At 31.0% G+C, this 13,728-nt stretch overlaps 1 protein-coding gene across 3 annotated transcripts; it reads right to left on the reverse strand.

The window, feature by feature from the left end:
• Nucleotides 1-10,246: 10,246 nt before the first annotated feature.
• On the reverse strand, nucleotides 10,247-13,488 carry LOC119609312. Of its 3 annotated transcripts, XM_037964048.1 has the most exons (5): nucleotides 13,421-13,488; nucleotides 11,293-11,344; nucleotides 10,686-11,220; nucleotides 10,472-10,627; nucleotides 10,247-10,417 (listed from the first exon to the last, which is right to left on the reverse strand). In XM_037964048.1, exons 1-5 carry the CDS (start codon nucleotides 13,483-13,485, stop codon nucleotides 10,254-10,256), a joined length of 972 nt encoding a protein of 323 aa, XP_037819976.1. In that variant the 5' UTR covers nucleotides 13,486-13,488; the 3' UTR covers nucleotides 10,247-10,253. The 3 variants fall into 3 exon arrangements, with proteins under 3 accessions (XP_037819976.1, XP_037819975.1, XP_037819977.1); XM_037964047.1 differs by having other exon boundaries at nucleotides 10,247-10,627; XM_037964049.1 differs by lacking the exon at nucleotides 13,421-13,488 and adding an exon at nucleotides 13,064-13,170 and having other exon boundaries at nucleotides 10,247-10,627.
• Nucleotides 13,489-13,728: the final 240 nt, after the last annotated feature.

Raw genomic sequence — 13,728 nt, forward strand, 5'->3', positions numbered from 1 at the left:
TTTTGAAAAACTGATCCTAGCAACAGATTTCTATAGTAAATTAATCTTTAAAGTAGATTTCTAAAGTAAATTTTATAAGGAAAACTGATCTCTTAAAGTAAATTTCTATAGAAGACTGATCATGAAAGAAAATTTCTAAAGAAAACTGATCGTAGAAGTAGATTTCTAAAGAAAACTGATCGTAGAAGTAGATTTCTAAAGAAAACCGATCTTTGAAGTACATTTCTTAAGAAAAACGATCATTGAAGTAGAATTCTTAAAAGAAAACAGATCGTAGAACAGATCATAAAAGTAGATTTCTAAAGAAACTCGATCGTTGAAGTAGATTTCTAAAGAAAACTGATCATAAAAGAAGATTTCTAAAGAAACTCGATCGTTGAAGTCGATTTCTAAAGAAAACTGATCGTTGAAGTGAATTTCTTAAGAAAACTGATCGTTCAAATATAATTCTATAATTTGAAATAGATTTCTATAGAAAACTGATCGTTCAAGTAAGAATTCCGATCATTGAAGTAGATTTCTTAAGAAAATCGATCGTTTAAGTAGATTTCTTAAAAGAAAACTGATCGTTAAAGTAGATTTCTAAAGAAAACTGATCGTTAAAGTAGATTTCTAAAGAAAATTGATAATTAAAGAAGATTTCTAAAGAAAACCGATCGTTGAAGTGGAATTCTTAAGAAAACTGATCGTTGAAATGTAATTCTATAATTTGAAATAGATTTCTATAGAAAACAGATCGTTGAAGCCGATTTCTAAAGAAAACTAATCATTATAGAAGATTTCTAAAGAATATCGATTATTGAAGTAGATTTCTTAAGAAAACTGATCGTTGAAATGTAATTCTATAATTTGAAAAAGATTTCTATAGAAAAGTGATCGTTTGAAGTAGAATTCTTAAAAGAACCTGAACGTTAAAGTATATTTATAAAGAAAACTGATCATTCAAAAAGGATTTCTATATAAAAGTGATCGTTTATATAGAAATTGTTGAAGTAGTTAGTTATTAGTTAGTGTAGTCAGTAGATAGTTAGTTAGTTAGTTAGTTAGTTAGTTAGGTTTAAGTTCGTTAGTTAGACTAGTTAGTTAGTTAGTTAGTAGTAGGTTAGTAGTTGTTAGTTAGTTAGTTAGTTCAGTAGTTAGTTAGTTAGTTAGTTAGTTAGGGGTTAGTTTAGTTAGTTCGTTAGTAGTTAGTTAGTTAGTTAGTAGGTCGTTAGTTAGTAGTCAGTTAGTTAGTAGTTAAGTTAGTTAGTAGTTAGTTAGTTAGTTAGTAGTTAGTTAGTTAGTTAGTTAGTTAGTTAGTTAGTTAGTTAGTTAGTTAGTTAGTTAGTAGTTAGTTAGTTAGTTAGTTAGTAGTTAGTTAGTTAGTTAGTTAGTTAGTAGTTAGTTAGTTAGTTAGTAGTAGTTAGTTAGTTAGTTAGTTAGTTAGTAGTTAGTTAGTAGTTAGTAGTTAGTTAGTTAGTTAGTTAGTTAGTTAGTAGTTACTTAGTTAGTTACTTAGTTAGTTACTTAGTTAGTTAGTTAGTTAGTACTTAGTTAGTTACTTAGTTAGTTAGTTAGTTAGTTAGTTAGTTAGTTAGTTAGTTAGTTAGTTAGTTAGTAGTTAGTTAGTTAGTTAGTTAGTAGTTAGTTAGTTAGTTAGTTAGTTAGTAGTTAGTTAGTTAGTTAGTAGTTATTAAGTTAGTTAGTTAGTTAGTAGTTAGTTAGTTAGTTAGTTAGTTAGTTAGTCAGTTAGTTAGTTAGTTAGTTAGTTAGTTAGTTAGTAGTTAGTTAGTTAGTTAGTTAGTTAGTTAGTTAGTTAGTTAGTTAGTTAGTTAGTTAGTTGTTAGTTAGTTAGTAGTTAGTAGTTAGTTAGTTAGTTAGTTAGTTAGTTAGTTAGTTAGTTAGTTAGTAGTTAGTTAGTAGTTAGTTAGTTAGTTAGTTAGTTAGTAGTTAGTTAGTTAGTTAGTTAGTTAGTAGTTAGTTAGTTAGTTAGTTAGTTAGTTAGTTAGTAGTTAGTAGTTAGTTAGGTAGTTAGTTAGTTAGTTAGTTAGTTAGTTAGTTAGTTAGTTAGTTAGTTAGTTAGTTAGTTAGTTAGTTAGTTAGTTAGTAGTTAGTTAGTTAGTTAGTTAGTTAGTTTGTGTTGTTAGTTAGTTAGTTAGTTAGTTAGTTAGTTAGTTAGTTAGTTAGTTAGTTAGTTAGTTAGTTAGTTAGTTAGTAGTTAGTTAGTTAGTTAGTTAGTTAGTTAGTTAGTTAGTTAGTAGTTGGTTAGTTAGTTAGTACTGTTAGTAGTTAGTTAGTTAGTTAGTTAGTTAGTTAGTTAGTTAGTTAGTAGTTAGTTAGTTAGTTAGTTAGTTAGTAGTTAGTTAGTTAGTTAGTAGTTAGTTAGTTAGTAGTTAGTTAGTTAGTTAGTTAGTTAGTTAGTTAGTTAGTTAGTTAGTTAGTAGTTAGTTAGTTAGTTAGTTAGTTAGTTAGTTAGTTAGTTAGTTAGTTAGTTAGTTAGTTAGTTAGTTAGTTAGTTAGTTAGTTAGTTAGTTAGTTAGTAGTTAGTTAGTTAGTTAGTTAGTGTAGTAGTTAGTTAGTTAGTTAGTTAGTTAGTTAGTTAGTTAGTTAGTTAGTTAGTTAGTTAGTTAGTTAGTTAGTTAGTAGTTAGTTAGTTAGTTATGTTAGTTAGTTAGTTAGTTAGTTAGTTAGTTAGTTAGTTAGTAGTTAGTTAGTTAGTTAGTTAGTTAGTTAGTTAGTTAGTAGTTAGTTAGTAGTTAGTTAGTTAGTAGTTAGTTAGTAGTTAGTTAGTTAGTTAGTTAGTTAGTAGTTAGTTAGTTAGTTAGTAGTTAGTTAGTTAGTTAGTTAGTTAGTTAGTAGTTAGTTAGTTAGTTAGTTAGTTAGTAGTTAGTTAGTTAGTTAGTTAGGTAGTTAGTTAGTTAGTTAGTTAGTTAGTTAGTTAGTTAGTTAGTTAGTTAGTTAGTTAGTTAGTTAGTTAGTTAGTTAGTTAGTTAGTTAGTTAGTTAGTTAGTTAGTAGTTAGTTAGTTAGTTAGTTAGTTAGTTAGTTAGTAGTTAGTTAGTTAGTTAGTTAGTTAGTTAGTTAGTAGTTAGTTAGTTAGTTACTTAGTTAGTTATTAGTTAGTTAGTTAGTTAGTTAGTAGTTAGTTAGTTAGTTTAGTTAGTTAGTTAGTTAGTTAGTTAGTTAGTTAGTTAGTTAGTTAGTTAGTTAGTTAGTTAGTTATTAGTTAGTATTAGTTAGTTAGTTAGTTAGTTAGTTAGTTAGTTAGTTAGTTAGTTAGTTAGTTAGTTAGTTAGTTAGTTAGTTAGTTAGTTAGTTAGTTAGTTAGTAGTTAGTTAGTTAGTTAGTTAGTTAGTTAGTAGTTAGTTAGTTAGTTAGTTAGTTAGTTAGTTAGTTAGTTAGTTAGTTAGTTAGTAGTAGTTAGTTAGTTAGTTAGTTAGTTAGTTAGTTAGTTAGTTAGTTAGTTAGTTAGTTAGTTAGTTAGTTAGTAGTAGTTAGTTAGTTAGTTAGTTAGTTAGTTAGTTAGTTAGTTAGTTAGTAGTAGTTAGTTAGTTAGTTAGTTAGTTAGTTAGTTAGTAGTTAGTTAGTTAGTTAGTTAGTTAGTTAGTTAGTTAGTTAGTTAGTTAGTTAGTTAGTTAGTTAGTAGTTAGTTAGTTAGTTAGTTAGTTAGTTAGTAGTTAGTTAGTTAGTTAGTTAGTTAGTTAGTTAGTTAGTTAGTTAGTTAGTTAGTTAGTTAGTTAGTTAGTTAGTTAGTAGTTAGTTAGTTAGTTAGTTAGTAGTTAGTTAGTTAGTTAGTTAGTTAGTTAGTTAGTTAGTTAGTTAGTTAGTTAGTTAGTTAGTTAGTTAGTTAGTTAGTTAGTTAGTTAGTTAGTTAGTTAGTTAGTAGTTAGTTAGTTAGTTAGTTAGTAGTAGTTAGTAGTTAGTTAGTAGTAGTTAGTTAGTTAGTTAGTTAGTAGTTAGTTAGTTAGTAGTTAGTAGTTAGTTAGTTAGTTAGTTAGTTAGTTAGTTAGTTAGTTAGTTTTGAAAGGAGGATGTATATACATCAAATCCGAAGAAATTTACCTAAGCCTCCATTGGGCCTGTTCCTTCACCAGTGCCTCAGGTGGGCATCGAACCCATCACCTCCGGTCTACCAGCCAGAACACTAAACCTACTTGAGGCCCACTGAAATAGATTTCTTAAAAAAAACTGATGGTTTGAAGAATTCCATAGAAAACTGTCATTGAACAAGTTTTCTATAAAAAATGATCGTTGATTAAGTTTTCTATAGAAAACTGATCGTTGATCAAGTTTTCTTCCAAAGAATATTTAACGTGGATGAATAGTTCTAAATGAAAACATTCATTAATAAAGTTTTCTATTCAATGCTGATCGTTTGTGAATAGTTCTGGAGGAAAGTTATCGTTTATGACTTTTTCTTACTGATCTTTCAGGAAGTTTCTATAAAATATTGATTGTTAATGAAGGGTTCTATAGAAAGCCGAGCGATAATGAACTTTTCTATAAAATGCAGATCATTACTGAAGAATTCTATAGAAAGCCTATCAATAATGAAGTTTTCTTTAAAATACTGATCGTTAATGAAGAATTCTATAGAAAACCGAGCGATACTGAAGTTTTCTATGAAATACTGATCGTTTATGAAGAATTCTATAGAAATCGAATTGTTAATGCAGTTTGCTATAGAATACTGATCAACTTAGAAGTTTTCTAATAAAAAACTATTCGTTACAGAGTGAATAAAGTTTTGTATAGAAAATTGATCTTGCATAAAGTTTTCTATAGGTTTATATAGAAAATTGATAACATTTAAAGATCAGGAATCTAAATTAAATTGTTTTCTATGAAAAAATGCATCCGGTACGATTCATATAGAAAATGTTGGACCTAATCAGTAGAAATAATAGATATTTGTTAAAACCTTAAAGAGGTCCAAAAATAATAAAAAAAGCGAAATATAGTAAAAATCTCGATAATAACAGAGTTGAAAATATCACAGAGGAGTTTAGCCTTGACGTAACTGCTTATATTTAAGAAGTCTTTTGCATTATTGGTACCGTATTTCTTTATAGTATATCAGACGATAATGGCAGTAAGTTTAAAACATGATACATGCTATAGGCAGTGGACTTCTTGAACATAAGACTTAACTAATCATTTGGATTTTGAAATTTTGAACTAAGAAAATGTTTTAGGGGCTCAGGTGGTATTAGGGGACTTGTATTATATAACGAATGATGTCTTGCGGCAAAATCTCTGGGTGAAGGAAAATATGCAGCTGGAAATTGCCTATTATATGGCGCTAAATCGGGATAATGATGATAACTATAGGGATTTGGTAAATAGCTCATATTTAGAACACTTTTTGGATATGCAGATTTATGAGGAATTTCAAAAGATCTACTCTCTCTACTAAGAAAGGAGTTATGTGAGCAATATTGCTTTGCGGGTATTAATAGATTATCATTTGGCACTTGATGCTCTCGGTTTTGATGTAGATTGTAGGGATACAAATAAGGTCTATAAATTTGGGAATATTGTGAAGGTATTAGCTCGGCAGGGGAATTTTCAGTTACTCGAGTGTAATTATAAGAATTTGTTAAGGTAACCGAATTTGCGATTGATGCTTGACTCGTTATTGATTTGTGCAGATGATTATGATGATTAGGAATTCTATATAAACGTAAAGGATTATAAGTTGCAAATGATGTGCAATTTGTTTGTGCTTGGGTATATATAAGACTATATAGATTGGTTGTAGATGTATTTGAAGTTGTTGAAATTTGGTCGCTTGACCTATTTTGGGTGTCCTTGAAAATGCTGACATCGTGTTGAGTTAAGTCACTTCCCAGCCTTTGTCTCTTTGAACCTGATATCCTTAAAGATTCTTTACATGTTTTCCTTGGAGTTAATTTTCTTCTTATGTGTTTTAATCTACACTGTTGATCTTGATCCTCTTCGAATGTTTGTTTCAGGGGACAGTTTAGATCCAAATTCTGCTCAGGAATTGAACGATATGCATTGAAACCATCTATTTCCTTTGATATAGCTTCTCTATTCAAATCAAACGAACTTTCCGATGTATTCTTATAGACAGACCTATGCATTGCTTCATCTACAAATGTTTGCAAAGAAGTTATTGGACTATCTTTAAAAGTAGGACCTATATAAGATTCCAAATTTGAGTGTTTAAAACTGTCGACAGATTCTTTGTTAAGATTAGGCCATATTTGTTTAAGTATATCATTATCGGTTAATTTTATATCGGAAACTATTGACACATCTGAATTTTTCCCTTTTAGATTTCCACTATTATCTGGTACTGGAACTTTTTGGAGGGAACTACATTGCATATCTTTAAAGTTGATTTTTGGACATAGTATATCGGATGTTTTAAACGTGATCGTTTTTGTTGGCATCGTATCCGCTTCTATTAGTATTGTTACTGTTTCCTGTGGGTCTGTTGAGTTTGTGGGAGGTTTGTTTAAAGACGTATCTTGAGACCTTGAATGAAAGATTTATAAACTTTTTATTATATAAAAAAATCTTCTCTTAGAACAGAACTAGAACTGAAAGCTAAAACTGACAGAATTAGAACTGACAGATCTAGAACTGAACTAGAACTGAACTAGAACTGAACTAGAACTGAACTAGATCTGAACTAGAACTGAACTAGAACTGAACTAGAACTGAACTAGAATTGAACTAGAACTGAACTAGAACTGAACTAGAACTGAACTAGAACTGAACTAGAACTGAACTAGAACTGAACTAGAACTGAACTAGAACTGAACTAGAACTGAACTAGAACTGAACTAGAACTGAACTAGAACTGAAACTGAAGAACTGAACTAGAACTGAACTAGAACTGAACTAGAACTGAACTAGAACTGAACTAGAACTGAACTAGAACTGAACTAGAACTGAACTAGAACTGAACTAGAACTGAACTAGAACTGAACTAGAACTGAACTAGAACTGAACTAGAACTGAACTAGAACTGAACTAGAACTGAACTAGAACTGAACTAGAACTGAACTAGAACTGAACTAGAACTGAACTAGAACTGAACTAGAACTGAACTAGAACTGAACTAGAACTGAACTAGAACTGAACTAGAACTGAACTAGAACTGAACTAGAACTGAACTAGAACTGAACTAGAACTGAACTAGAACTGAACTAGAACTGAACTAGAACTGAACTAGAACTGAACTAGAACTGAACTAGAACTGAACTAGAACTGAACTAGAACTGAACTAGAACTGAACTAGAACTGAACTAGAACTGAACTAGAACTGAACTAGATCTGAACTAGAACTGAACTAGAACTGAACTAGAACTGAACTAGAACTGAACTAGAACTGAACTAGAACTGAACTAGAACTGAACTAGAACTGAACTAGAACTGAACTAGAACTGAACTAGAACTGAACTAGAACTGAACTAGAACTGAACTAGAACTGAACTAGAACTGAACTAGAACTGAACTAGAACTGAACTAGAACTGAACTAGAACTGAACTAGAACTGAACTAGAACTGAACTAGAACTGAACTAGAACTGAACTAGAACTGAACTAAAACTGAACTAGAACTGAACTAGAACTGAACTAGAACTGAACTAGAACTGAACTAGAACTGAACTAGAACTGAACTAGAATTGAACTAGAACTGAACTAGAACTGAACTAGAACTGAACTAGAACTGAACTGAACTAGAACTGAACTAGAACTGAACTAGAACTGAACTAGAACTGAACTAGAACTGAACTAGAACTGAACTAGAACTGAACTAGAACTGAACTAGAACTGAACTAAAACTGAACTAGAACTGAACTAGAACTGAACTAGAACTGAACTAGAACTGAACTAGAACTGAACTAGAACTGAACTAGAACTGAACTAGAACTGAACTAGAACTGAACTAGAACTGAACTAGAACTGAACTAGAATTGAACTAGAACTGAACTAGAACTGAACTAGAACTGAACTAGAACTGAACTAGAACTGAACTAGAACTGAACTAGAACTGAACTAGAACTGAACTAGAACTGAACTAGAACTGAACTAGAACTGAACTAGAACTGAACTAGAACTAAACTAGAACTGAACTAGAACTGAACTAGAACTGAACTAGAACTGAACTAGAACTGAACTAGAACTGAACTAGAACTGAAATAGAACTGAACTAGAACTGAACTAGAACTGAACTAGAACTGAACTAGAACTGAACTAGAACTGAACTAGAACTGAACTAGAACTGAACTAGAACTGAACTAGAACTGAACTAGAACTGAACTAGAACTGAACTAGAACTGAACTAGAACTGAACTAGAACTGAACTAGAACTGAACTAGATCTGAACTAGAACTGAACTAGAACTGAACTAGAACTGAACTAGAACTGAACTAGAACTGAACTAGAACTGAACTAGAACTGAACTAGAACTGAACTAGAACTGAACTAGAACTGAACTAGAACTGAACTAGAACTGAACTAGAACTGAACTAGAACTGAACTAGAACTGAACTAGAACTGAACTAGAACTGAACTAGAACTGAACTAGAACTGAACTAGAACTGAACTAGAACACTAGAACTGAACTAGAACTGAACTAGAACTGAACTAGAACTGAACTAGAACTGAACTAGAACTGAACTAGAACTGAACTAGAACTGAACTAGAACTGAACTAGAACTGAACTAGAACTGAACTAGAACTGAACTAGAACTGAACTAGAACTGAACTAGAACTGAACTAGAACTGAACTAGAACTGAAGAACTGAACTAGAACTGAACTAGAACTGAACTAGAACTGAACTAGAACTGAACTAGAACTGAACTAGAACTGAACTAGAATTGAACTAGAACTGAACTAGAACTGAACTTGAACTTGAACTAGAACTGAACTAGAACTGAACTAGAACTGAACTAGAACTGAACTAGTTTTTTTATATAAAAATATTTGTTTCTATATAAAACTTATAAATAATAAAGTTTTCTATAGAAAATAATCGATTATTAAATTTGTTAAAATGTTACTTTCGGAGTTTGATGAGATCCAGGTAATTAAATGGTTTTCCGAAATGAGATATTTTTATTTATATATCGAAAAACTATAAAGATTTCAAATGTTTATTATGGAAAACCCATTATGGGTTAAGAAGATGATTTAAATGATAACTAAAACTACATATAGTAATACTAAGAAAAAATAAGAGCAATATTTGGACAGGCTGCAGCAGCTTTTTTTTAAACTTGGAGGACATAAGTATATGGATCACGACAATCTAGTTGAGGGTAGGGTCCAATCAAGGGGGTAGGCAAGGGATTATTTCTAATTCTTTAATATAATTAAAAAATTAGATTCCTGTAAGGGGTGATATTAAAGGAATGATTTAAAAATTTGCTTTATATAGTTTTTGTTTGCTAATAAACGATTTACCTTAAATGCTGATCCTGCAGTCGTCTATTGAGGTTCTTGCTATTTAAATATTCCAAACAATTTGAGGTTTTCAAATCCATAATTTCCATATCATTATAGGATTGTAGTAGAAATTTATTAAAGAATCTACGGAATTTTCCAAATTAACAAGGTCTTCATGGATGTTTTTATCGGTGAGTGAGCAATCATATATTGAAGACATTGCAGCATGAACGGTGTCTTGAAAATCGGCAACTGCTGATGAGGCACGATTAAGATACGAGTTAAGGGGAAGTTGTAGTAGAGAGTTATCTAGAGTTGAAGTAGTTTCTGGGGACGGTAAATTGTTTTGAGAGGAAGTTAAGGTAGTGGAGGAGGTGTTTGGAATAGTCAGGGATTCTGAGGAAGTTTGTTCGTTTTCTGGGTTTGTTAGATAAGGTTTAAAGATTGTTATAGGTTTGGAAGGTTTAAGAATAGGGGCGGTTTCAGTTGTAGTTTGTAGCGAGGGCGACTGTAATGTTTCAGGATTAGTTTGTAGTTGATCTTTTAAATTTATAATGGTTTGAGGTTTATTAACTTCTGTAGTTATTAAAGGTAAATTTCGGATGCATAGTACTGGTATCGAGCCTTGAAAACTACAGTTATTGTGCGTTAAATAGGGTTTATGGATCGTTATTGTTGTAGACTTTAAAAGGGGCGTGACTTTCGTAGTAGTTTGTTGGGCGGGTAATTGAAAACTTTCGTTATTATTTGGCGATTGGTTGTGGCCGGTTCCACACTCAATGTATTCCCTATAATGTTCAACTGCTTGGTATTCTTTAGCATTATCTTGTAATCGAAGATAATTCGGAATCATTTCACTGGTTGATTCCTTACTATTTCCTTGTGTAAATCTGTTATCGTTGTGATCGATTCTTTAGGGGTTTGTTCCCTTGAAATGTTGCTCTTTTGGCAGTTATATTCCGATCTTGGTACTGAACTCTTGAGGGAATTTTCACTGTTATTGTTACTGAAATCTGGGTTATTAATGCTAGTGGTTTGTATCGAGTTTTTATCGTAGAGACTCTTACAATGTCTGCAGTCTTTGGTTTGGTTTTCATCTGCGGTTCTCTGACAGTTAAGATCATAATATTTACTTTGTACTTGATTACTGGATCCAAAATTATAAGTGCCCGAAGTTTTTACCGTTTTCTTGTTCTCAACTCTGCTATAGTGTTCCATATTTCCTGATAATTAAAAATAAAGAAATTTCAATCAAGATTTGTCCAAATTTCATATAATTACCCTGATCTTTATCTCTTATAAAAACAATTTCTCCATCTGTCATATATCTAGTATTATCGGTGGAATTAGCATTGCCTATAACCTTTAAGTTGTCCCATTTTCCCTTAACGTCCTCTTTCGATTTCTTGTTAAAAGCTTTAGAATTTGTTATGGATTTTTGAGCTTTCACTGCATTGCAGTTAGATTTTGTTAGACCCTGTTGTTTCCTTAAACGTTTAGCAGCATTCTTATCGGTTTTACTCTCCTTACTTCTTTTTAGATCCGCCTGTTTGGGCTTTTTAAAACTATGATCTGTTATATTGTCCATTGCCTTATAATTTTGGTCCCTATAAGATCTTTTCCTATGTTTTCCTCTGGATCTTTTTACAAAATTTTCGGAGTTTTGTATACGTTGGCACCTTTTCTGCGTTGTGGAATCTTTGGCAAAGTCTGTATTTGTATTAATAGTTTTAAAATTTTGACTTTTGAAAAATTTTGATTTTAATTCTTTGGTACAATGTTGAGTTTTGTTTGTATAACGGTAGATGGGGGCTCTCTAAAATGGTAAAAAAATTTTATATTTTTAATACATGTTTTATTGGGATGGTGTGTGATTTTCAAAACATACCGGCATAAAGAGTCTGGGACTGAGTTTTGAGCGTATTTTATTGGAAGCTTCACTGTAAAGAAATTGCAATTAAAAGATACAACATTAGGAAAAGTATAGAGGCTTTAAGCTACTGCTCTATGTTGGGCATGGCCCCTACTCTACAAGACTTACTCTAGCAGAATCTAATCTACCGACAAGATTATAGACTTAACTATAAACTAGATAATAGAATAGAATAGACTAGTTTTTATACTAGACTATAGACTACACTATAGGCTAGACTATAGACTAGACTAAAGACTAGACTATAGACTAGACTATAGACTAGACTAAATACTAGACTATAGACTAGACTATAGGCTAGACTATAGACTAGACTATAGCCTAGATTATAGCCTAGACTATAGACTAGACTATAGACTAGACTATAGACTAGACTATAGACTAGACTATAGACTAGACTATAGACTAGACTATAGACTAGACTATAGACTAGAATATAGACTAGACTATAGACTAGACTATAGACTAGACTATAGACTAGACTATAGACAAGACTATAGACTAGACTACAGACTAGACTATAGACCAGACTATAGACTAAACTATAGACTAGACTATAGACTAGACTATAGACTAGACTATAGACTAGACTATAGACTAGACTATAGACTAGACTATAGACTAGACTATAGACTAGACTATAGACTAGACTATAGACTAGACTATAGACCAGACTATAGACTAGACTATAGACTAGACTATAGACTAGACTATAGACTAGACTATAGACTAGACTATAGACTAGACTATAGACTAGACTATAGACTAGACTATAGACTAGACTATAGACTAGACTATAGACTAGACTATAGACTAGACTATAGACTAGACTATAGACTAGACTATAGACTAGACTATAGACTAGACTAGACTAGACTAGACTATAGTATAGTCTATAGACTAGACTATAGACTATACTAAAGACTAGAATATAGACTATACTAAAGACTAGACTATAGACTAGACTATAGACCTAGACTATAGACTAGACTATAGACTAGACTATAGACTAGACTATAGACTAGTATAGACTAGACTATAGACTAGACTAGACTACTATAGACTAGACTATAGACTAGACTATAGACTAGACTATAGACTAGACTATAGACTAGACTATAGACAAGACTATAGACTAGACTATAGACTAGACTATAGACAAGACTATAGACTAGACTATAGACGAGACTATAGACTAGACTACAGACTAGACTATAGACGAGACTATAGACTAGACTATAGACTAGACTATAGACTAGACTATAGACTAGACTATAGACTAGACTATAGACTAGACTATAGACTAGACTATAGACTAGACTATAGACTAGACTATAGACTAGACTATAGACTAGACTATAGACTAGACTATAGACTAGACTATAGACTAGACTATAGACTAGAAGAGAAATGAAGACTTGTCAATAGAAAACAGATAGATGAAGATCGTTAAAGAAACTATCTAGTGATCGATGGAGAGGTTTTTTTCGGAAAACTGGTCTGCGTTTTGTGAAATAAATATTTCCATAAATATTTTTTCTATGGTAAACTGGACCATACATAACTGATCAATAAAAAGATTTTCTATAGAAAACTGATCGGCTAAGCAGCTTTAAATAAAAAACAAGATATTTTTGAGCTTTTCCGCGATTACCCAGAAAACACCGCTTAAAATTTTTTAATTTTTATTTAGAACAATAAATGTATATAAATATATTACACATACATGTAAATCCCGATTACAAATGACTCATTCTATTTCAAATATGATTACTTCAATTTCGCTCATGCTAATATTCCTAATTATTCAATAAATTTTATTTAATGTTGTAATATTAAAAATAAATTATTAATAATTAAAAACCAACGCACAAGATGTCAAGCTTAGACCACACACTAAGGCTCACTGAAACTGAAGACCGCAATAAAAAGCTATTATTAAATATTTATGCCTACAATGTTGTAAGAATCAAATTGCAATTTATTAATAGAAGTTTAAACTGTACCCCTGAGGTTATCGATTTTATTTTTTCATACATTGATATCTTAACTAACACCACAACTACTTGTTTCCACTACTTACATGCATCTCGAATGGCGAGCTTCCAAAATTAATTCCTTTCTTCTGGGTTCTCGATTTATTTGCATGGATTCTTGTAGAGCATTTGTGTCCATTATTTAGCTAAAGAAAATTTGTTTTAACAAATCGTAAGTAAGGTTTACTTTAAGGTTTAACTTATAATTTAAAAAAAAAATAAGTTATTTTAATTTTCTGTAAAAACGTTTATTCAAAATTGTAACTAAATGGGAAAAGGAACTTGTTGCTCTCTGGAGCAGTCAAAAAGAATTGTGTGAGCTCACAAAAAATATCCAACAGAATTTTATTTTTTG

This window comes from Lucilia sericata, unplaced genomic scaffold (assembly GCF_015586225.1).
Source record: "Lucilia sericata isolate MDLA Ls3-8-SP2 unplaced genomic scaffold, ASM1558622v1 Contig000960F_arrow, whole genome shotgun sequence".
Lineage (NCBI taxonomy): Eukaryota > Metazoa > Arthropoda > Insecta > Diptera > Calliphoridae > Lucilia > Lucilia sericata.